The following is a 24,965-nucleotide window of genomic DNA, read 5'->3' on the forward strand; positions in this document are numbered from 1 at the left end:
TAGACAACCTGCATCAAATTTTGAGGCATGATCTCCTCTGCCACTATAGAAGGGGTTGCTTGGTTTGTCCTCTCGGGAGGCAACTTGATCAAACCAATAGCGCCTATCTGTGAGAGCATAATCACTCCAACCTCCCCTTTGGGCTATGGCATCTTGATCATAGGCATATGGTCTATCATATTGACAGTAGTGATGTCCACTTTCTCGAACCCCTACAGACCGATCAGCCCAATGGGCCCTGTCATCACGAGCTCCCAATTGATCGTACCAACAAGTTTCATGGTAGTCGAAAACAAGTTCATTATCTCTGGAACTACTCCAGCAGTCAGTCTTGGGATCGTGAGCAGGATTTCCCCATTTGCTCATGCTTCGATACCACTTTGATGCAGCTCCCGTAGGTGTTGGCCGAATCCACAAAATAACAGAAATACAAGTAATCAGCAGATCAAGCCAACTACAAATCACCCCAAGGAAATGCCACAGATGGCTACTACTAGATAACTTCAATCGTCCAAAACAAGAAATCAACAACTAATCTCCAGCAAAGATATACAAATCCATAGATAACTAATCTGTAAATACAATAAGAAGGAGATACAAAATCAAGAGAGGAAGGAGATTGCTGATGTATATATATTTTACCACATTTTTGTGCTTAAGTGCATTATGTTCTCGGTAATTCTTTATGGAATTAGATTGATATTATTCATGTTCCTTGTATTTTTATGGTAGGAGGAGTTGGAACAAAGATACGGATAAAAGAGAGGAGTAAATTGCAATTGGAATCATATATAGGACCACTGGAGCACTAATGGCCGCTCGAGCACAAATGACCGCTCAAGCGGCCTAGTATTCCGCTCAAGCGCCCCACAGAGATCGAGCAGAGCTGAAGGTAGCTGCTGCCACAGAAGCTACATCTTTGACCGCTCGAGCAGCCATCACCGCTCGAGCGGAGGTTGACGTAGCAGCTTTCCGAAATACACCAAAATTAGGTTTTTTTGGGACTTTTAAGGATATAAAAAGAGGGCGGCCGAGTTTGGGAAACTCTCAACTCTTTTCCTGGGTTTTGAGGCTACAAAGCTCCTTCTCACCAAGCTTTCATAGGGATTCAAGGATCTGAAGGTTTCCTACCCAACAACAACTCCAACAAATCAAGGGGATTTTCTTCAACTCTTTTCCATGATTTCTCTTCTTAGATTTCTTTTCCATGATTTCTCTTTTTAGATTTATTTTTGATAATTTGAAGATGAGTTGTAACTAAACCTCTTTGCTAGGGCTTGATGTAGCCTAGTATAAATATTGCAAGTATTTCTATTTAATGGATGCATAATTTTGGTTCAAGGATTCATGTTTTTAATTACCATGCTTATAGTCTATTGTTTGTTTGATTGCTTGATCACCAATTGAATGCTCAACTAGATTCATCTAGCTAGGACTAAGGAACGAACCGAATTCACATGTCTTAGTGGAACTGAAATTAAGGAAATCAATTGTCGACTGCCATGAACAAGGTTTAGGGGATTGATTGGTTGTTATAGTTCTTTAGATCGTAATGAGTTGTTAGTCTTGGGTTAAAAACTGCGAACCGAACAGGATTAATCCATTGTTAATAATATTTGTTGGCACCGCAAACGAACGAACCAACATATTTAAGAAAGAATCAACCCTTGAATCGGAACCATAATTGTGTGTTTGTTAGTTGAATGCTTGTGATAAGAGTACTAGGTGAAATCATTGCCCTAGTGTTCTTCTCATATTGATATCACAAAAATCTGAATTTTAACTCATTTGTTAGTTTAGTTTAATTACATCATACATATTCTCATTCATCACAATTTCTGAAGCATTCATCAAGTTAGGTACATTAATTAGATTAACTAGTCTCTGTGGGATCGACCTCGTACTTGCATACATTGTACTGTTCGTAGACTCTTGTGCACTTGCGAGAAATTGTGAAGAGACCAAACTCTTACCACCACTTGGGTATCTTTGCTTACTCAAAGAGCTACGCATAATTGGATTGGAGGCGGTGAAAACCATAGGTGTGGAGTTCTATGGGAATGTCATTGTGCCATTTCCATCGCTAGAGAGGTTGGAAATTGGTGGTATGTCAGAGTGGAGGGAGTGGTCTCATGGCAATATGGGTGGTGAAGGATTCCCAAATCTTCAAGAGCTTAGGTTATATGGTTGTCCTACACTGATTTGGAATTTTCCAAGTGGATTGCCCTGCAGTCTAAAATCCATTAAAGTTAAAAATTGTGATGCTCTCGAGTGTTTCCCGATGATAAACACTAGAGATGGAAGGGAAAGCCTTCTCGAAGAACTACATATTGAAGATTGCTCTTGTCTCAAGTACTTCGAAAGAAACTTCAAGTTTCCTACCTCATTAAGGAAATTGACAATCAGGAATTGTGGAAATCTATTGTCTCTACCGGATGGATTGATGGTGCAAGATGACAACACAAACCAGTCTCAGTCTGAGTCTCATCTCGAGGAATTGGAGATTGTGGGATGTCAGGGGCCTACCTCCTTTCTGGCCGGCAAATTTCCTGCTGCTCTTGAATTCCTTATAATTGTGGGTTCTATTTGTATCAGCAATTTCAGAGAAGAACTCGGCACTTGAAACAATTGAAGTTTCGGATGACGATAACCTAAAAGCATTGCCCTCCATTAACTGTTTGCCAAGTCTCAGGTCTCTGCACATATGTGGTTGTCCTGCTTTAGAGTCCTTCCCAGAAATGGGCTTCCGCAGCACCAGTCTTCAACACCTTCAAATAGAAGAATGCCATAATCTGAGGCAGCCAATAGCAGAGTGGGGATTGGGCATGCTATCCTCTCTTGAGACACTTGAAGTAGATGGTAGATGTCCTGCAACTGCAGATGTGGTATCATTTCCAGATGATAATTGTTCTTGGCTTCCCAACTCTCTGAAAGAGCTCAACATAAGTGATTTCGTGAGTCTGGAATCTCTGTCCATGGGTCTCCAAATGCTCACCTCTCTTGAATATTTATCTATCGAAGACTGCCCCGAGCTCCGATCCCTGCCAAAGGGAGCCCTGCCTCTCTCTCTTGCAAAAATAGAAATCTCTGGTTGTCCGCTCCTAAAAAAAAAACTACTTAAGGGAAGAAAGGGATTAAGCGTCAGCTATTATGATTGAGAAGATAATCAGTGGTGCTATTATTTGTAGTCCATTTTCAATATGTGAGTAACACTTCCTTTAACATATCCTGCTTCACCTTTATCACTTTATTCCTTCTACTTTTATAACTCTTGCCAAAGTAATTATACTTTGTTATCTTGCAGAGCTTCAGATTTTACGCCAACTGGGTCTCTTTGATCATACAAGACAAGTAATAAATCATAGTCAATCAGAATTTAAGAAGTCCTGCAGGTCTGGCCACCCACCAAACACTACATTTTGTTTTTTCTTGTTTACGTGAATCTACTAACTAATTCATAGTTGCTAGATATGCTTTGTAATTTCACTGCCAATTTGAATTCTCTTACCATATGCTTTTTATATCCATACCTTTCAGGTCGCTGAACGAGTTTTCTGAGGTCGTTTTATCAAAAAGTGGATATTGATGCAAATTGGTAGTGGACTAAGTCGGTGTTTTTGTTGCTGAACATTATTAGATGCCTTTTTTTTTCTTTTTTTTTTGGGTATGTTCTTACTTCTTATATTGTTATTGAATGACTGGTCAAAAGATTGGGTGAGGTCCATGTATAGTTCATAATTCACTACTCTGCTGTGCACATTTTAATGTTTTAGACAATTGAAAAGGAGGATCGAACCAATTTCAACAACTTTTAAGCGATCACAATCAGGCATTGAGCTCTGTATGCATTGAAAAGTCAATTGAATTTGTTATGGTCTTGAGAAACCGAGAAGGTAATCGGAAGTAAATCAGGCAAGGTAAGTGTCCATGTAAGATGCAAGGTGCAAGATGAATCCTCAAAATTCATAGGGTGGGCGAGACAGAGCGGAGAGGCAGTTGACAGAGCAGAAGGTTGGGGAGTCGGGTGATCTGACAGTGATGGAACACTTGAGAACATGATGAGTAGGCCAAACAAAACAAATAAGCTTTGGTAAAGTGGGAGGCTGCAAATTAACTCTCACCTTAAGAGTTTCAACATTATTTCTCACATGGATTTCGGCTTAATCATTATTGTCGCCAGTATAAAGCATACCATAGTTTAGAATTAACATAACTATTCGGGTAATCATGTTTTGTTGGGTAATTCTCGATTACCTAAAAAAGAAAAAAGAGCAGGGACAAACAATGTTTGAACAACATACTAGCTATTTCCAGAGCAATTAGAGCCAAAAAAGCCAGCCATTATTCTTACTCAAAAAATAACCAACGGTGAAAACAACATGAAAATCAAGAAATGATGAAGCTAAAACCACAACAAGACTCAAATTACTACCAATCTGTTGATTCACACTGAATGCCAGAGAGGATAGTCTTCTATATCCCTATTTAGTCACAGAATCCCCAGGAGAAATAGGCAGCCAAACTCGTTGTTCGTCAAGAACATCGATTTTGGGAAATTAGGTCGAAACCTTCTCATTAAAAATTATCTCCCAGTACACTTCAAGTGTTTACAATAAATAAGAACCAAAACATGGGCTGACTAGCTAACAGATAAAAGCTTACAGGAAGCCCACAAGAAAGCCCAATAAAGACAATAAGAAATAAAACAACCAGTTAACACTACTCCCATTTGTCCATAAACTTCAAGGCTTGTTCCTCTGCACGCTGCCTTGCATCAAGAAACAAGCACATCTTCTAAGCCCTAACCTTTTACCCACCAAAAGCACCGCCCACTAAACTCCACCCCAATGGTAAATCCACAGGTCACATGCAATACCCACAAACTACATTGGTTGGTTAAGTCCTGGGCCACAATTCAATGCAAAAATAATAACTAATCGGCCAAAATGGGTGTTAGAACTTGCAACCTCCCAAATATATACGTTAAGAGGTTCAAACGTCTAACTTAACCATCTGAACCAACAATTTTTCGTTTCTAAGCCCAAAAACCTATACAATAAAACCGAAACCCTAATGTCATTTTCAAAGAAAGGAAAACCATAATTTAACATTATTTTGGAAGAGGAATTGCAGCTCAAAATTAGAACCCCACAGCTCGACCACGTATGATACTATTCCTGTTACGACAGTACAAGATACAATCAATGCCTCTTTAATTATTCAGAGAAAAAATGTAGCTTCCGCAGAAAAAAATGACCAAGCGAACAGGGTATACCTTCATTTCTGGTGAGATTTTACATTACCAGCTCTGCTAAGTCTCTCGGGTTTCATTCTTCATCGTTATGGAAACAGAGCAGAAAGCTCTGACAAAACAAAGGATCTGATAAACCCTTGCGCTTCTTCACCATTGTTCAAAGATGAAAAGAAGCTTAGAACCAAGTATGGTGGAATGGATCAATTTTATTGTTCATTAGAGCAAATACATCCACGCCAGTCCACCTTGGTTCTCTACGCCTGCACCCTTGCCTGACAATCACAGATAGCGCATCAATCATACTTTAACATTCCAGCTGGCAGGATGCAGGCATGGCCCAAGCCCCTCAACGAGGCCGGGCTAATCCGAAACTTGCATCAGCTTGCTGTTGATGAGACTGCACAACAATTCATAAAATATCAGATTTATCGAGCATAGATAAAGTACATTAGCACAATTAAACAAACAGTATGAGATTGGGCCTATACGTAATGTTTAAGCCCATCTCAAAAAAATATTGTTCAGCCCATGACCACCAAAGCCCAACTCCATATCTTTTAAGCTCATTTTTTGTGAAATAATTACAAATTCTTTCTATTACTGACATTTTGTTAATCCATATATGTTAATCCATATTCGTTGTATTATAAGTTATAACGACTCGACATATCATTTCACGCGTTAAACCTCTCTCTATCAAAGATGTGGTCCATTCCAGAGACTGGATACTACCAATGGAAATGTCAAAAAGTAAGCAGTCAATTAATAATGATAAAGATTTAAATAATTGGTATATCAATTATTATAATTATTGAGTTATACGTGCAAGATTTTATACGTATTATATGGGATATGTATAGTCTATGAATTCATTTGTATCCTGTGCATTCAACTAAACAACTTTGATAACTGGCTCCGTCCAACTCAATAGCTAGAATAACTACCTGTTGGGAATGATGTTTCGGTGAATGATATTAGTTACATGCTCAACCGCGTAATCCCAAAGCAATAAACTTCACGAATTAAATTTAAATAAAAATAAAGAAACCATATAAATGGTGATTTAGTTTCCTGTTGATATCAAAAAACTGTTGAATATGGATCATCAGTTCAAATATTGTTGCTAATATATTTTTAGGATTTTTAGTGGACATCCTTATGGATGCGAATATGGGGGACTTGGATATTTCTAGGTAAAGGGCCGATATGAGTGTATCCTACTCGAACCCAACCCATTATCATTCCTACCGTCAACTTCAAAAGCACCAATTGATGCATCGACTTAATCACTGGCTTTTGCTGTAATTTCGTGGAACCTCAGCAAAAGAATCAAAGAAGAAGTCATGGCCCTTTTTTCCAAGCAAAATGACAAGGAAGAAAGGAAAATAACATAGAAAAAACCAATAAGATATACAGGAGAAGCTTATCTTGCAAGATTTGTCTTTTGAACCTCATTCTCTCTCCCATTTGAGGTTGAGAAACATCTATATCTATCCATCTATCTATTTATGTAATATAATAAAATGGAAGGCAAGTCTGTATAATTACTGACGAGTTGCCTTATATTTTTGTACTCTTGCGCGAGATGTTAAGTGTGTTTGTGTGTATGGGAAAGACAAAAAAAGGTCCTCTTGTATCAAAAAATTCTTAAATATTAGGATGAAAATTTGTAGTCGCCTTTGGTTTCAAATTAATTGTTTAGTATGGGTTTTCTTGGATTGTTGTTATGGGAATCAAGTAGATTTGTTTCCGGAATTGGATTCTGAGCACGATACGGGTAATTGGATTATTTATGTTTGTTCATCATTTCACGCGTTTGCGACAACCCTCTCTTTGTATGTATTACCAGATTGGAGCGTTAGTCAAATATGTGGTATCCACCATCTACCAATGGAAAGGCCAAAGTAATCTTATAGGATTGTAGGTCACATCTTTTCTTTTCTTTTTTTATAATTATTTTTAAGCTTATCTTTTGTGAAATCAATCCAAATTCTTTCTACTAATGACCTCTCATTAATCCATATATGTTAGAAGTTAAGAGTCTCCATGATGCGAGTTCTCATAATTCATTGGTGTACATTTTATGGTCAGAGTGGGTAGGTCCTCGCTTTATACTCTATAGTATGAAAACATGACCGACCACAGCTGTGTTCCAGATTTTCCACTAGAAAAGTCTGTTTCCATTGTCCAGAAAAAGAAAGAAATACCAATTCTACTGTGGTCCAAGACTTGAAAAGTCTCCTTCCACTAATGTCTGTCTACTGGCAATGGAAATGCCAAAAAATAAGTAGCTATCAAAATGTGTTATTGTGAATGATATTATTTTGTATTCTTAATCGCATAAGAAAGCAATAAAATTCACGAATCAAATTTAAATTAAAAAAATAGTAGATTTATAAATGTGGATAATATCTACATTAGTATGAGATTTTTTAGATAGAAACTCATGAACAAATTCGTGTGAACCTAAGTCAAAAGCGGACAATAAACTATTTAGTGTGGAGATATGTGAGTCAATAATCCCAACACTTATCGTGTTACGCGTTTAATGTACTATTGCCGCGTTTCTATCATATCATTGGTTTTTTCCTTTTCTTTTTTCCTTTTTGAGAATTATTATATTCCAATGGGATATGACTCGTGACCTAACGTATTAAATAGGATTGTAATTGTAGGCCACATATTGTTTTTTTTAAGCTTAATTTTTGTGAAATCAATCCAAATTCTTTCTATTACTGACATTCCATGGATATAACACTTAAAAAATAAAAATAATGAACAATAGTTACAATAAAAAAGTGATAATAATTCGATTAGAATTAAGATTGGGGTATATTTTGTATCTCCATCTATAGCTGCTGTTGGAGAAGAATACAACTATCCAGTCAATATTCATTCACCAAACAATTTATTATTGATTCATACAATTTGTTTCTTGCATTCTGTCTTCTTTATTTGCTGCAACTGCTCTTACTTTTACGACAGCACAAGATACTAGACAAGTCAAAAGACATGAGCGGCATTTGCTACATATTTTTGTTCTTAAAAAAAATCGTAGATGTATTTTGATTGGATTTACAAGGGCAATGTTATATTTTTTATACCAAAAAAAATCAAATTAAATGTAAAACAAAAACATGAAAGTTATGGACCATTCAATATAAACTCAAACTAGCCTTAAAGATGTGGTTCAGTCCAGAGACTATAAAAAGTCTCTGTCTAACTACCGATGGAAATGTGAAAAAGTGAGTAACCATCAAAATGTTACACTGTAAAAGATATTATTTATACCCAAACTTATATCAGTCGATCAGTGTATGGAGGATTATATTTTTAAATCCGTTACACATTAAATGAATTGTTGGGCTTACCATTTGCAACAAACTTTGTTAAGTGTAATTACTAATTAACAAATTTATAGATTAAATAACTAAATTTTTCTAAAATAAGATCACAGACCTAATTGTATTCATTTACACAAAAAATTAGGTAAGAGAAATTGAGGTTTATAAGTACTCGAACCGCAATAAAGATAGATTACAAATTTACAATCAATAGAACTAAAATAGAAAAATATAAACACAAAATCAGTCACCCCTGGACAACACCGTATTCCATCGGATATCATCGGGAACCGACCATGAACAAAGCTGATCTACCCGTATCCTTATTCATTAGAGCATCAACAAACTAAAAGAAAATACTAAAAAAGGGGAGAATAGAGGAGGAGGAAAAGATGCCTTAGATATGTGATTAAATAACTAGATTATTATAGTATTAATGAATTAAAAGTATTACTTGCAATATCCTAATATTTAACTTAATTTAAAATTATCAAAAAAATTTATACACTTCAAATTGAATGCATTGACTTCTAGCTGGCTTTTGCTGTAATTTCTCGGAATCTCATCAAAACAGTGTAAAATGTAACAAAGTCATGGCTTCTTTTTTTTTTTTTTCAGCGAAACGACAAAGAAGAAAGGAAAATAACATAAAGGGCACGCCAAAGATACATACAACCACAAGAGGACCTTAATTACTTTTGAGAGATTTGTCTTTTGAAACTTCATTCTCCCTAGCTACTATTTTGTGTTTCTTCAGGGCAAAAAGATACTTTTCGTCCCTTAATTATGGGACGAGTTTCATTTTTGTCCCTAAGCTTTTTTTTCTCCCATTTGCGTCCCTCAACTATTGAAAAGTATCATTTTCGTCCTTTTAAGTGAGATTGAGGTTGGGAAAAACCTGATCTGACGAACAATATGATGCCACGTAAGATTTTTCAATGGCCGGATTTATTCGAGGGATAAACATGGTACTTTTCCATAGTTGGGGGACGAAAAAGGGAAAAAAAAAAGGTAAGGGACAAAAATGAAACCCGACCAATAGATGAGGGATGAAAAGTACTCTTTTGCCGTTTCTTCTGTTACAATGGAGATCGCTATTGGTGTTGGAGGAGCACTCCTCTCGGCTTCTGTTCAACCACTCATTGAAAGGCTGACCTCTCATGAACTCAACATCTTTGCCCGGCGGGAGAAAATCCTTGGTGACCTCAAGGATTGGGAGATGATGCTGGCCGAAATAAGCTCTTTGCTTGATGATGCTGAAGACACGCAAATGGCGAATTCTGCAGTGAAAATATGGCTTGATGAGTTTCGAGATCTGACCTATGACATCGAAGATGTGTTGGATGAGTTCAACACCGAAGCTTTGAAGCGCAAGGTGATGGAAGATTCTCAGGGAAGCACAAACAAGCTGCGAAAGTTCATCCCCACTCGTTTCATTTCTTTTGGGTTCAACATTAAGATGGCATCCAGGATAAAAGACATTACTAAAAGATTACAACGTATTAATGCATGGCAGAAGCAGACTCTCAATTTGAGAATGCTTGTTAATGGGACGAGATCGAAGCAGCTGAAGGAAAGGCCACCGACAACTTCGACAACTTCTTTGGTAGATGAGTCGGAAATTTATGGCAGGAATGATGACAAGGAAGCTATTACTAAGATGCTGTTATGCAATGGAGAAGGTGGTGACAATTCCATTTCTGTGATCCCTATATTAGGGATGGGAGGAATTGGTAAGACTACTTTAGCAAAGTTAGTCTACAATGATTCTGCTGTGCAAGACTATTTTGACATCAAGATATGGATATGTGTTTCTGAAAATTTTGATGTTATCTACTTAACGAGAACAATTCTATGGTATGTAGCTCCAGAGGTCCGTGATTTAAAAGATCTTAATTTGAATTCACTTCAAGAAACATTGAAAAAGAAATTATCTCAAAAGAAATTTTTGCTCATCCTAGATGATGTCTGGGAAGAGGATTACAATCAATGGGATCTACTACGTGCACCTTTCATTTCTGCAGCAAGTAGTAGCAAAATAGTTGTCACCACTCGTAAGAAAAATGCTGCACCGATCACTGCTGATGTCCATGCCTATCATGTGAAGGAGTTGCCAGATGAAGAGTGCTTGTTCTTATTGGCTCACCATGCTTTGGCTGCACAAAGCTTTGATGCACACTTAGATCTAAAGGATATTGGTCTGGAATTGGCGAAAAGGTGTAACGGACTTCCATTGGCTGCAAAAGTATTGGGAGGTCTCTTGCGCAATAAACGAAGCCGTGAGGAGTGGGAACGTGTATTGAGAAACAAATTGTGGAATTCCCGAGAAACGAGCAATAGTGTCCATCCGACTCTAAAATTGAGCTACAATGATCTCCCTTCTCATTTAAAGCGATGTTTTGTTTATTGTGCAATATTCCCCAAGGATTATGAATTTGATAGGGATGAGTTGGTTTCGCTATGGATGGCAGAAGGTTTCTTGCACTATCCCCATGGAGGGAAGCTAATGGAGGACTTGGGAATTGAATACTTTGAGGATTTGGTATCAAGGTCATTATTTCAGTCGTCGGTCATTAATAAATTGCTCTTCCCATACCCTTATCGAGGACTATTCTTTGAGCCATCGAAATATAGTAGGATATCAGTATTTGTGATGCATGATCTTATAAGTGATCTTGCTCAAACTATTGCAAGAGAAATTTGTTATAATGATGAGGCTATGTTAGAGGATGATATGTCAACTATACTATATCAAAAGGTCCGTCATGCATCTTTTTCCTGTCTCAAAGATATTGACTCGCAAGAGTATGAAATCTATACTCGAATGAAGAGGTTGAGAACAATTGTGGGTTTTCCAATTTGGCGAAGAGGTTATTTGCCTGACTGGAGAGGCTATGAATGCAAGATGCTGTACAAGTTATTGGCACAATCAAAATGCGCAAGGGTGCTATCTCTTACTATTCCAGAAATAACAAAGCTACCGAATTCAATTGGAGATTTGATACACCTACGATACATCAACTTATCTCAGACATATATTCAACAGCTTCCAGAGTCAGTGAGTAGTCTCTTTAATTTGCAAACTTTGCTATTGTGTTATTGTCATTTCCTCAAGAAGTTGCCAGATAAAATTAGAAATCTGGTGAACTTACGACATCTTGATATTTTTGAGACATTTAAGTTACGAAAGTTTCCATCTGGCATTGGTATGTTGACCAATCTTCAGACTTTATCCAAGTTTATTGTGAAAGAAGGCCATGGAACTACAATTGCTGAACTCAAGAACTTGAATAATCTTCGCGGCAGTTTATCTATTCGAGGGCTTGAAAATGTACAAGATGCAAAGTCAGCAAATTTAAAGGGGAAACAAGGCCTTGAAGAATTGGAATTAAAATGGAGTATTGGTCATGGAAGGAATGACATGTCGATGCTTGAATCACTTGAACCTCATCAAAACTTGAAGAGGCTTACCATTTCATCCTACTGTGATGCTGAATTCCCATCTTGGATTAATAATATTCATTTGTTTTCTAAATTGGTTTCCTTAACTCTGAGGGATTGTAAAGAGACCAAACTCTTACCACCACTTGGGCATCTTTGCTTACTCAAAGAGCTACGCATAATTGGATTGGAGGCGGTGAAAACCATAGGTGTGGAGTTCTATGGGAATGTCATTGTGCCATTTCAATCGCTAGAGAGGTTGGAAATTGGTCGTATGTCAGCGTGGAGGGAGTGGTCTCATGGCAATATGGGTGGTGAAGGATTTCCTAATCTTCAGGAGCTTAGGATATATTATTGTCCTAAACTGATTTGGAATTTTCCAAGTGGATTGCCATGCAGTCTAAAATGCATTAGAGTTAGCTTTTGTGATGCTCTCGAGTGTTTCCCGATGATAAACACTAGAGATGGAAGGGAAAGCCTTCTCGAAGAACTAAATATTGAAGATTGTTCTTCTCTCAAGTACTTCGAAAGAAACTTCCAGTTTCCTACCTCATTAAGGAAATTGACAATCAGGGCTTGTGGAAATCTATTGTCTCTACCGGATGGATTGATGGTGCAAGATGACAACACAAACCAGGCTCAGTCTGAGTCTCATCTCGAGCAATTGGAGATTGCGGGATGTCAGGGGCCTACCTCCTTTCCAGCCGGCAAATTTCCTGCTGCTCTTAAATTCCTTACAATAAGGGGTCCTATTTGTATGCAATTGGAATCAGCTATTTCAGAGAAGAACACGGCACTTGAAAGTATTAGAGTTTTGGATGACGATAACCTAAAAGCATTGCCCTCCATTAACTGTTTGCCAAGTCTCAGGTCTCTGTACATATGTCGTTGTCCTGCTTTAGAGTCCTTCCCAGAAATGGGCTTCCGCAGCACCAGTCTTCAACACCTTCATATAGAAGAATGCCAAAATCTGAGGCAGCCAATAGCAGAGTGGGGATTAGGCATGCTATCCTGTCTTGAGATACTTACAGTCAATGGTGGATGTCCTGTAACTGCAGATGTGGTATCATTTCCAGATGATAATTGTTGTTGGCTTCCCACCTCTCTGAAATATCTCCGTATAGGATATTTCACGAGTCTAGAATCTGTGTCCATGGGACTCCAAATGCTCACCTCTCTTAAATTTTTACATATCGGAGGCTGCCCCAAGCTCCGATCCCTGCCAAAGGAAGCCCTGCCTCTCTCTCTTGCAATAATAGAAATCTCTGGTTGTCCGCTCCTAAAAAAAAAACTACTTAAGGGAAGAAAGGGATTAAGCGTCAGCTATTATGATTGAGAAGATAATCAGTGGTGCTATTATTTGTAGTCCATTTTCAATATGTGAGTAACACTTCCTTTAACATATCCTGCTTCACCTTTATCACTTTATTCCTTCTACTTTTATAACTCTTGCCAAAGTAATTATACTTTGTTATCTTGCAGAGCTTCAGATTTTACGCCAACTGGGTCTCTTTGATCATACAAGACAAGTAATAAATCATAGTCAATCAGAATTTAAGAAGTCCTGCAGGTCTGGCCACCCACCAAACACTACATTTTGTTTTTTCTTGTTTACGTGAATCTACTAACTAATTCATAGTTGCTAGATATGCTTTGTAATTTCACTGCCAATTTGAATTCTCTTACCATATGCTTTTTATATCCATACATACCTTTCAGGTCGCTGAACGAGTTTTCTGAGGTCGTTTTATCAAAAAGTGGATATTGATGCAAAATGGTAGCGGACTAAGTCGGTTTTTTTGTTGCTGAACATTATTAGATGCCTTCTTTTTCTTTTTTTTTTCCTTCTTTTTTTGGGTATGTTCTTACATCTTATATTGATATTGAATGAGTGGTCAACAGAGATTGGGTGAGGTCCATGTATAGTTCATAATTCACTACTCTGCTGTGCACATTGTAATGTTTTAAAGACTTAAAAGGAGGCTCGAAACCAATTTCAACAACTTTTAAGCGTTCACAATCAGACATTGAGCTCTGTATGCATTGAAAAGTCAATTGAATTTGTTATGGTCTTGAGAAACGGAGAAGGTAACTGGAAGTAAATCAGGCAAAGGTAATTGTGCATGTAAGATGAAAGGTGCAAAGATGAATCCTCAAAATCCATAGGGTGGGCGAGACAGAGCGGAGAGGCAGTTGACAGAGCAGAAGGTTGGGAAGTCTGGTGATCTGACAGTGATAGAACACTTGAGAACATGAGTATCAACAAAAAAATCTGATCAAAATGAACGACATTACTTGTACAGAAGAATCCTCAAAATTCATATCTGAAATATTTGTAGACCTACTGAATAATATAAAAGGATGAGAACTTGCATTATCACGTTGATGTACACCATCTCAATCAATAAGCGTAGGCCAAACAAAACAAATAAGCTTTGGTAAAGTGGGAGGCTGCAAATTAACTCTCACCCCAGCAGTTTCAACATTATTTCTCACAGATTTCGGCTTAATCATTATTGTCCCCACTGTAAAGCAGACCATAGTTTAGAATTGACACAACTGTTCGGATAGTCATGTTTTGTTGGACAATTCTCGATTATCCAAAAAAGGAAAAAGAACAGGGATAAACAATGTTTGAACAACAAACTGGCTATTTCCAGAGCAATTAGAGCCAATAAAGCCAGCCATCATTCTTACTCAAAAAATAACCAACGGTGAAAACAACATGAAAATCAAGAAACAAGCACATATTCTAAGCCCTAACCTTTTACCCACCAAAAGCACTACCCACTAAACTCCACCCCAATGGTAAATCCACAAGTCACATGCAATACCCACAAACTACATTGGCTGATTAAGTCCTGGGCCACAATTCAATGTAAAAATAATACCTAATCGGGCCAGGGCCACAATTCAATGTAAAAATAATACCTAATCGGGCCAAAAAGGGTGTTAGAACTTGCAACCTACCAAACACATACGTTAAGAGGTTCAAACATCTAACTTAACCATCTAAACCAACAATTTTTCGTTTCTAAGCCCTAAACCCTATACATTAAAACCTAAACCCTAATGCCATTTTCAAAAAAAGGAAAACCATAATTTAACATTATTTTGGGAGAGGAATTGCAGCTCAAAATTAGAACACCTCCCAGCTCGACCACGTATGATACTATTCCTGTTACGACAGTACAAAAAACAATCAATACCTCTTAACGAACAAGCCCTCAAACAAGTGACGCAAGCAAAACAACAGAAACAAAATGATAATATGCAGAAATCAACCATTTATGCTATAAGGAGAGAATATGTTCAGAGAGCTGAGGGTGACTGATACACACAAAGCATGAGAGCAAGTGAAATAACTATTACAGTCCAAACTAGTATTACTATGGTATACGAGGGTGCTTCATTTTCTTCTAATGCAGGCAGCAGGCTGATGTTCATGAGAATGGATAAAATACCCAACAACAAAAGCTTCGTAAGGAGGGAGACTGACGTACGCCAAAACTCCAAAAAGCCAAATGTGAATTGCCACCCATTTCAGATTAATTCTTCACGATCATATTTTCGCTCCTTGCATCGCTGTAAAGGGGTGAAAGCATAGTTACTAACTTTAATTATTTATGAAATATTCAGAGAAAAATGTAGCTTCCGCTGAAAAAAGTGACCAAGCGAACAGGGTATACCTTCATTTCTGGTGAGATTTTACATTACCAGCTCTGCTAAGTCTCTCGGGTTTCATTCTTCATCATCATCATCGATATGGAAACAGAGCAGAAAGCTCTGACAAAACAAAGGATCTGATAAACCCTTGCGCTTCTTCACCGTTGTTCAAAGATGAAAAGAAGCTTAGAACCAAGTATGGTGGAATGGATCAATTTTATTGTTCATTAGAGCAAATACATGCACGCCAGTTCACCTTGGTTCTCTATGCCTGCACCCTTGCCAGTTGACAATCACAGATAGCGCATCAATCATACTTTAACCTTCCAGCTGGCAGGATGCAGGCATGGCCCAAGCCCCTCAACGAGGCCGGGCTAATCCGAAACTTGCATCAGCTTGCTGTTGATGAGACTACAACAATTCATAAAATATCAGATTTATCGAGCATAGATAAAGTACATTAGCACAATTAAAATTCCATCAGGCACCATACTGGAAAATGAAATTCAGGATCAAAGTAGTCAATATGTTGGCACTACTTATGAATGGAAGACTATACATATTAATAAATTGTGACATCTTGATGAAACATGCAATGACACAACACTATCTAGTGCTGAAAGATTCAATCCATGATGAAGACTCCAAAAAAGAGGTCACACAACAGTCAATGGTGAACTAAGAAGGATGCAAGAACATCTGCAGACAACCGTTTCGACATAAATAAGGTAATATCTAAAAAAGCTCAGTGGAAGAACATACAGGTGGTGATAACTGATAACACTATTCTTTATGTAATGGCACCCCCGTTGAAGCCCATAGGAAAAACAAAAAATGGTGAATTGCAACCATGACATAAATTGATGTCTCAAGCGCTTCACAGCTATACTATCCATACCTGTGCAAAAGGAGGGTGAGCATGTTCATGATGGATGTAAGGCAATCCAGGACGCTGACAAGGATACTGGGGGGAATGCAGATATATTGCAGATGTGGGGCGTGAACCAACATGATTCGGATTAAATGACGGCATCATGGTTTCAGGATGACCATAGCCAATTCCGGCAGGAGATGATGGGGCAGTCCAAGGCCCAGGTAAATGTTGAGGGAGTGACCGTGACTGATGTTCCACAGATATCTGAGGCCTATGGGTCAATCCAAGTTGTGGAAATTCAGTGTTATAGGTTACAGCAGGGGTGTACATAGGCTGCATGATATATGACCCTCCATTAAATCCAAATCCAGGGTCAAATCTTTGCATATACCTGACAAAGAAGAGTGAATTAGTTTTGCTTGTAAAAGAAAATAACAATTCAAGTTGATTGCGACACTCTAATGGATAGCGGCTCCACAAATATAGCAGCCAATTTTCAAAACTCCATATGCATAATTCAAGAATAACATAGCATCCAACCACCCCCCACGGGCTCCTTTCAGTTTTCATTGTTTGCTTCTTATTTGTGAATTTCACACCAATCATGATTGGTCTTTATGGACACAAGCAACATGTGACCTATGCTTACCACGATTACCTCAAAGCTAATCTCAACGCCTTTTTATAAAGTGGGAAAACAATTTATTAAAAAATAAGGGCACCGTGTGCCAGAATAAACTAGTTCTACATAGATCCTTAAAAAAACAGTATAACAACATGAGCTCTCACCAGGCTATTCAACAAATCTGTCAAAAAAAATTACAACTGCTGGGAAAAGGATAGATTAGTTTCAGTCCACAATAGTCTGAATAGATTAAGAAAAAGAAGGAACAGATATTCATTGCATTAGAGGGAGCTACACACACCAAAGATTCCACAACACATAGCATGATGGTACTCATCAAAACCCTAAAAAAATGCTTGACTAATGCACCAGAGTAAGAAACTGCAATGACTACAAGGACAATATATCAATGATCACGTAGAGGCTCCTCCCCAGCCCTGTTATTTACAGTCCATAAATTAAAAAAGTAAATGAAAACAAGAGGAAAATTTGTTCCTCCATAATTTGCATCACACAGAATAAATAAGAAATTAACCAGCCATTCTATTTTTGAGGGGCATTCTGAGGTATTCAAACCAAAGCAAGCTAAAATATGATCGATCAAAGACAAGAATAAGATGAACAGCATACCTATCATAGCTCCTGTCATAATCAGGATCCTTACGCTCAACTTCACAGTCACGAAAAATAGCCACCCTATTATTTGGTTGGTACCTACTAGCAGGTTCCTTCTCAGACCTACCCCTAGTCGATCTACTGGTACTTGTAGAAGATTCAATCGGGCACCTCCCCGCATTCACATCAGGTAACCCAGAAGAGGACTTTTCTTCCAACCTCGATATCCCTGAGGAACCATGCCGAGAAGTATCTGGCAACTTTGGCTCAATTTCCATTTTTCCACTGCCACCACTAGAATTACTGGAGTTAAATATCCGAGCACGAGCCCGGTTATACTCCTCTTTTCTTTCCTCCATGCTCCTGGAATTGTTTTTCTTCGAAGAATTTGAGTTTGAGTTGCCGAAAGTTTGCGATTGTTTCTGTGGCCTTTGTTTAATTGCAACCTTGACAACACCACCCTCTTCAGCTGGCAAATTTACAGGGATGTCAGCCAGGCGAATCAGTGGAAGCCTACACTCAGAAGTCTTGCAGACAATAATTCTAGAACCAGAACTGTCAGATAGATTATTATCTGATAAAACCATAGAATGTAGAGAGTAATGCTGTGCCACACGGTGTGCGGCCAACCGTAGATATGAAGTAGGCAATTGTGGAAACTCTAACTGCTGCTGATTAGGATCACGAATGAACTTTTCAACAGCTTGCTCCATCCGGAGAACTGAGAGATAGACACGCGCACACACACAGATGGTAAGTCACAGTGAACATTCAGTTCTTTCAGGTGCAAGAGATAAAGCACAAAACGACAATTAAAAGACGCATAATTATCCAAATCCTTGCTAAACTGAAGCCAGAGCTAGAGACACGAAGATGAAAATCATTACAAATGCACTACATTCTAAATTTGATAAAGCTCATATCTTCTCAACGATAACTTACCAGAAAGACGCTCTCGAGGGTTCTGCAGAGCTTCGCGGAGGAACTGATCCACCTGATTGATGACATCCTGCGAGACCACCTCAGTACCAGCCGAAGTTGATAACAAAGAACCAGATACGGAAGCTGAGTTCAAGAAATCATCTGAGAGCGATTCCGATGAATCTTTTTTTAAAGAATTGGAGTCTCTGAGCATCAATCTGCTCAAATTCGCGTCCAGATCCGCCACCTCCCATGACTCGGGGGCTCCGAGATCCTCAACCGCAGAGCCCTCCATTAAACAAAAGACGAGCTCAAAAAGAGAAACAGAGAGAGAACGCTTGATTAGGGTTCGTGAAACAGGAAGCAATTTTGGTGGTCATTCCATAACGTCTGGTGGATTTGGGGAATAGAGAGGAACCCTGGCTTTTACTTTCATGCTAAATTGGGATTCAATTTTAGTGTTAGGGTTCGAATTGGGGAGCTGATGATTCGTTACAGAGACAAAATGCGTGAGGGGATAGGGTTTGACGATGTCTGGGTTGCGTGTTTTCTTTACTGATTATTCTTTCCATCACGGTGTCGTTTCGTGTTCGTTTAGGTTTCGTCTCGGCAGGGATATCACTTGGCCGAAGTTGCTTCTTCTAGTGGGCATAACCGTGGACCTGGGGTGTTGAATTGGACTGGGTGATTAGTCTAAGTGGCCCCTTTATGTATCCCTCCTCAACTTTACTGGGCTGAAGCTAGGCCCAACCAAATCCATAACACGTCCACAAACTAACACAAATATCAATTATTTGGCATCGAGTTCTTTTTCGGTGTTTTGATAATTGAAAACGATATAATACAAGTTTGCCCTTTAAATATCTTATATGGACTTAAACTCATGTCGTCAAACCCGCGTGCACATAAATCTCTCACTTGGCGACGTGGTGTTGAGTCAAAACTCAGTGCGTGGCCACAAGGCTATTACTCCCGTGGGAATCGTATTCAAGACATCCTAAGTTCAAACGCTTTGGCCCCAATGAGATTCAACGGTTAAACTATCATCCAAGTGGTTAATTATTTGACATTAAGGCTTTGTTTGAATAGGAGGATAAGACTCCATATAGCATACAAAATTAGTTCTTATACGATGCCGACCGTATAATATTAAAACACCTCTAACTTGTTTTTATTTTATACGAAGCATCTAGTATAAGAAATAAGATGTCGAATGATAAAAAAAACCTGCACTTTCATTTTAATTGGGGGTACCCTAGACATATTACCACAAATCTTATACTATATAAACCTAATATCATATTCTTTCCAAACACTGGATAAGATTAAATTATACATTGTATAGAATTATTATATTAACATATACGGAGCACCAAACGGAGCCTAACTTCATTGCCTACCACAATAATGGCTTGTTAGCTTAAAATAAACAAAAACCATGGCTTGTTATTTTTGAACCCACTCTGACGCTTTTTTTTTTCCTTCTATGTTGATCAATCAAAAGCGTCTATAAATAGTTCTGCAGCTAGAAAGAGAGATTGTAGAAGTTCCATTTCTTTAGAACTTGTTAGTTACCAACCAAAAAAACAAGGTTTTCCCATACAGTAGAAGAAAACAATTGTATGAGCTGCAACCGTTGCCCACACATACAAAAAAGCCTTCTTTTGTTCATAGATATTGAGGAATACGAATGAATCATTCTTGATCACTCGATAATTATACATTTGTGATCATAAACAGGCCGCCCCGATTATCTTCATATCGATTTATTTCTTCACTACAAATACCTCCTGTGGAAGCGCTCTCCAACCGATATCTCGTCGATAAAATCCTTCAGGCCAGATGATATTCTCGGTCGCCAGATAAGCCCTATTCCTTGCCTCTTCAAGATCTCTTCCCTGGGCAGTAACTCCTAGAACACGCCCACCAGTTGCGATGAAATTTCCATCTGTGTCAAGAGCTGTTCCAGCATGAAATATCTTGACAGATGGTGCAGATTGTTCAGCGTCTTCAAGGTTCTGGATAACAGTTCCTTTCTCATAAGACCCGGGATAACCCTTGCTTGCCATTACCACCACCATTGCAGACCCTGGGGACCAATTCAATGTAACCCCGCTTAGCTCTCCTCGACAAGCTGCAAGGAGCACTTGTACGAGGTCAGACTCCAATCTGACCATCAACACCTAGGGCCGGACACATGACAAAAGGATAATTCCAGATCTATTAGAAATCATGAACATACAGTAACTCTGAATTTGATTGCACTTTCCATCAGAAGATTTAGCAATTGGGAAATGCTACTTTCAAATTGCACACTCATTCTATGAAGAGGATATGCAGCGATTATCTACAAGTAAAATAATATGTTGCTCTCTTAAGTCTTAATGTCGAAGAAATCTTCATAACAATCCCCAATGGTCGTCAAAAATTTCTCAAGCAAAGAAAATGCCTTCAAATTTTCCATCGGGGATGCACATCAAGCAATTTATTGCTGAAGTTAATCAGAGTTACTGATTGGACACAAATATTTGAAGTTAACATCTGACCCCAAATCATCAGAAGAACATCAATGAACTGATTAAAAGAAAAACAAATAAGTGGCAGCAAGAAACATATGCAAAATTATCCATGCACGCAGTAGCAGAACATTAATATAGACAGTAAGAAGCAAAATAGCTCAAAAATATCAGAAACAATCCAAGATCCAAGAGCCAAATAGGTGCAAGAAAACTTTACTTTCAAAATCATAAACCCTTGACAACATAAAAATGTGAATGCATTCATTCTCTGGATGGACCATCATGCTAATCATTGATGCCCAAAATAAGCTGGATCCTGGTCTGTGATAGGATATATCCTATTGCAAATTTGCAACAATCAAGTTCAGGTATCTCAATGAGAAGGTAATCTTTGTTTTGAATTACCGAAGCAAGTTCAAACGTAAGGTCTGCAGGGATTTGAATAAATATATGTTTGCCCTTAGTATTAATGATTTATTTCAACTGCAAAAAATTTCATTTCTTTTTATCTTTTAATTTTCTGCTTTCTCTTGAAGATCTTTTTGTTTACTTCCTGTGTACTTCTAATGGTGTTATTTTGGCATTATTGCTTATCAAAGGAACACCTACTAGAAGTCTGATAAGTGATAACTCACCTGACACTCTGGATCTCCAAAGCGCACATTATACTCGATCAGCTTGGGTAAACCAGATTTCTTCTCAATCATGAGCCCAGCATACAAAACCCCGACAAATTTGCGGCCTTCTGCAGCCATTCCTTTCACCGTTGGGAGAATTATAGATTCCATTACAAAAGACTGAAGTTCTTTTGTCAAGATAGGTGCTGGAGAGTATGCCCCCATTCCACCAGTATTGGGTCCAGAGTCACCATCACCAACCCGTTTATGGTCCTGAGCAGATTCAAGAGGGATGGCATTCTCTCCATCCACCAAGGCAAAGAAAGATGCTTCTTCTCCTTCAAGAAATTCCTCAATAACGACACGGGTACCTGCAGAACCAAAAACTCCCTTCACAAGCATTGAATCAACAGCCTCATATGCTTCCTCCACAGTCGTGGCGACAATAACTCCTTTCCCAGCAGCCAGTCCATCAGCTTTGATAACAATAGGTGCACCTTGCTCTTCAATGTATTGCTTTGCAGCAAATGGATCTGAAAATGTTTGGTACTGCAATAATAAACAAACTAAAGCATAAGTTAGCGTGTTTACCCTAACAAGAAATGGAAAAGTAAAGACATAGCATACAACAAATTTTGTTGTCACCAATATAGAGGAACAGAACAAAGTGTAGTCAGATTGAAATAGACCTTAAACTATCACAACCTCCCCCAAATATCTGAAGGCATTATAGTGGAAAATAAATGACAATGTAATATCTATAGACTGACTGACTAACACTAAATTTTACGTCAGTGGATAAAGGCTCTACACATTGTTGCTTAAAGAAAGCACTAAAATGGATGAGCACAAAACCGTGTTTGCCTGAAAATTACAATGAAAATAATCAAAAGAGATTAATCAAACAAGGTAATATCTTACAACTGAGACTAAATCACCCAATCACGAACCTTCGCAGTAGGAATTCCATATTTATCACATAAATTCTTCATGAAGTTCTTGGAACTTTCTAACTCAGCAGCCTCTGATGATGGGCCGAAAGTAGGGATTCCAGCTTTTACAAGATCATTTGTAAGTCCTGAAACTAGAGGAGCTTCTGGCCCCACTACTACCATTCCAACACCCCATTTACGGCAGAATGATATAACTGCTGAACTATCAAAGATGTCAAGATCAGGTACACAAGTGGCATCCCCAGAATTGGAAATCCCGGCATTTCCTGGGGAACAAAAGACGGCATCACAGGTGGGCGAACGCTGCAAAGCATAGCAAAGAGCATGTTCCCTTCCTCCTCCACCTACAACCAGAACAATCACCCTCTCTCCTGCAACAAAGTAGAAATTATAGAAACCGCAAATGAAAACCTTAATCTAAGTAAATAAATAGCATTAAATATGTCATATTCTCAATGATATCATATACAACAACAAAGTTTCCCTTTGAGTTGTTCATATAGGATTAAATAGGAAAAAAACCAGTCCAGCAGAAAATGCAAATTAAAAATTTGTTCCAACTTCATAACCATAAAATAATATCATTCCTACCAGTACACTCTCTAACAGGATGTGATGAAGTTCAACACAATAAACAGTTCCATACCGTAAAAACATAGAATGCTGACTTTTTAACTGGAAAATAAAATTAATACTAGGAATGTTACTAGTTGATCTTTTTAAACTCATTAAGAGTTAAACACCTCCCTAGGGGAGGAAAAGTATGGATCTTGATAAAATGAGGTAAATTGTTTGCCGCGTTTGTTGAAAGATACAAGAAGGAGACATGGACTCAATGGTTTAATCATTGCAAGTAACTCGGGTAACCCCATATTTGTGTATTATGTCGTATAAGTTACACAATCATGGCATTCAGCAACAAACAAAAGCACCCAATTAAACGTTTTCAAGGATGCAAATCCCTAATATGCTTACCAGCAGCACCGTCACTACCTATCCGAGCACGGACGGAGCGTGACGGCTCTGATTTTCCGGCTTCGAACCTAAACAAGCTGGAGAATGATCCAACGCCGTTAATGGGGTGACCCAAATCCCGGATACGAACATGGTCGGAGACCGGAGTCAACTTAAGAGATTCCAAATTGACTGCCGATGAGGAGGAGTTACTGAAGCAACAGCTACTACTCCTGAACCCAACACTGTTCTGGGCGTTGTTTGTGAGTCGCAGTGAAGGTACAAGCTTTAAGGTTATACAAGACATTCAGATTCTCCCTTCTGAATGGCTCTAGAGAATCGCAGTGAAGTACGTCGATGTCAAAATCGGGCAGTAACTGCTGGTGGTGGGGAGGCGTCGATGGTGTAGGTTTAGACTTTTGAGAACAGGGTTTTGCTTTTATTTATTTTATTTTTTTTAGGATTACAAAATTTTGGCTAAGATGAAAGCCAAATATGTGTCCAATGGATGAAGTCTCCAATTGGACAGGGTCTGAAAATTCCTATCTAAGTGTGCCGGAATAATATGACATGGTGATATGACTATGGCTCAGATTACGGTGTGATGGTTCAGTTGGTTATATCTATGAATTTAGAGTAGATGGTTATTTTGACATGTCTTTAAGATCGAGAGTTCAAACCAACGAAAATTTTCTTAGTCTTACACTTGATTTAATTGTTCAAAAGGTATGTTGTGCTTACTTGACGTAACACACCTCTCAGGAGCGTTATTTAGATGCTTAGAATTCATAATCGAACCAATATAATTAAATCGATCGGTTGCTATGTTATTTTTCAAAAAAAATTAAGTATTTTTTTAAGGAATTAATCGATGAATGAAGAAATGACAATAGTTGACCAATCACTCAATTAAATTTACATCAAAAAATCGAAAAAAGATCAATAACCAACCGTGGACAACCCTACTAAGAGTTTTCCTGTCTCACAAAATTAAAAAAATTAAATATCATAAAAATCACTAGGGTTAACCTTTTAAATAAAAACTCAATTAACCAAAGTTTTATAATACTTTAAGTTATCATGTAATTTATTCTTATTAATTGTGTTCACTTAATAGACTCACGTTTTGTATTTTTTTTAAACTAAAATATTAACAATAATTATTAATTATTTATTTTTAAT

General features: G+C 38.1%; 3 protein-coding genes and 1 long non-coding RNA gene across 5 annotated transcripts; 2 read left to right on the forward strand and 2 right to left on the reverse strand.

Moving 5' to 3' along the window:
* The first annotated feature begins 3,075 nt into the window (after positions 1-3,075).
* LOC119980311 lies at positions 3,076-3,687 on the forward strand. Its single transcript, XR_005463850.1, has 3 exons — positions 3,076-3,202; positions 3,305-3,392; positions 3,538-3,687. It is a non-coding gene; the product is annotated as an uncharacterized LOC119980311 (long non-coding RNA).
* Positions 3,688-9,635: 5,948 nt separating this feature from the next.
* On the forward strand, positions 9,636-14,033 carry LOC119980310 (putative disease resistance protein At3g14460). Of its 2 annotated transcripts, XR_005463849.1 has the most exons (3): positions 9,636-13,419; positions 13,522-13,609; positions 13,759-14,033. XR_005463849.1 is itself a non-coding variant. In XM_038822963.1 (2 exons), exon 1 carries the CDS (start codon positions 9,641-9,643, stop codon positions 13,373-13,375), a length of 3,735 nt encoding a protein of 1,244 aa, XP_038678891.1. In that variant the 5' UTR covers positions 9,636-9,640; the 3' UTR covers positions 13,376-13,419; positions 13,522-13,716. The 2 variants fall into 2 exon arrangements, 1 of the variants encoding a protein (XP_038678891.1); XM_038822963.1 differs by lacking the exon at positions 13,759-14,033 and having other exon boundaries at positions 13,522-13,716.
* A 1,265-nt stretch (positions 14,034-15,298) lies between these two features.
* LOC119981332 (R3H domain-containing protein 2-like) lies at positions 15,299-19,288 on the reverse strand. Its single transcript, XM_038824425.1, has 5 exons — positions 18,762-19,288; positions 17,835-18,540; positions 16,604-16,970; positions 15,729-16,116; positions 15,299-15,624 (listed from the first exon to the last, which is right to left on the reverse strand). Exons 1-4 carry the CDS (start codon positions 19,033-19,035, stop codon positions 16,066-16,068), a joined length of 1,398 nt encoding a protein of 465 aa, XP_038680353.1. The 5' UTR covers positions 19,036-19,288; the 3' UTR covers positions 15,299-15,624; positions 15,729-16,065.
* A 990-nt stretch (positions 19,289-20,278) lies between these two features.
* LOC119981409 (phosphoribosylamine--glycine ligase) lies at positions 20,279-24,202 on the reverse strand. The gene is made up of 4 exons (XM_038824503.1): positions 23,805-24,202; positions 22,827-23,200; positions 21,895-22,425; positions 20,279-20,923 (listed from the first exon to the last, which is right to left on the reverse strand). The coding sequence occupies exons 1-4, from the start codon at positions 24,088-24,090 to the stop codon at positions 20,507-20,509; spliced, it is 1,608 nt and encodes a 535-aa protein (XP_038680431.1). The 5' UTR covers positions 24,091-24,202; the 3' UTR covers positions 20,279-20,506.
* Between the last annotated feature and the right edge of the window lie 763 nt (positions 24,203-24,965).

Source organism: Tripterygium wilfordii, chromosome 16 (genome assembly GCF_013401445.1).
Source record: "Tripterygium wilfordii isolate XIE 37 chromosome 16, ASM1340144v1, whole genome shotgun sequence".
Classification (NCBI taxonomy): domain Eukaryota; kingdom Viridiplantae; phylum Streptophyta; class Magnoliopsida; order Celastrales; family Celastraceae; genus Tripterygium; species Tripterygium wilfordii.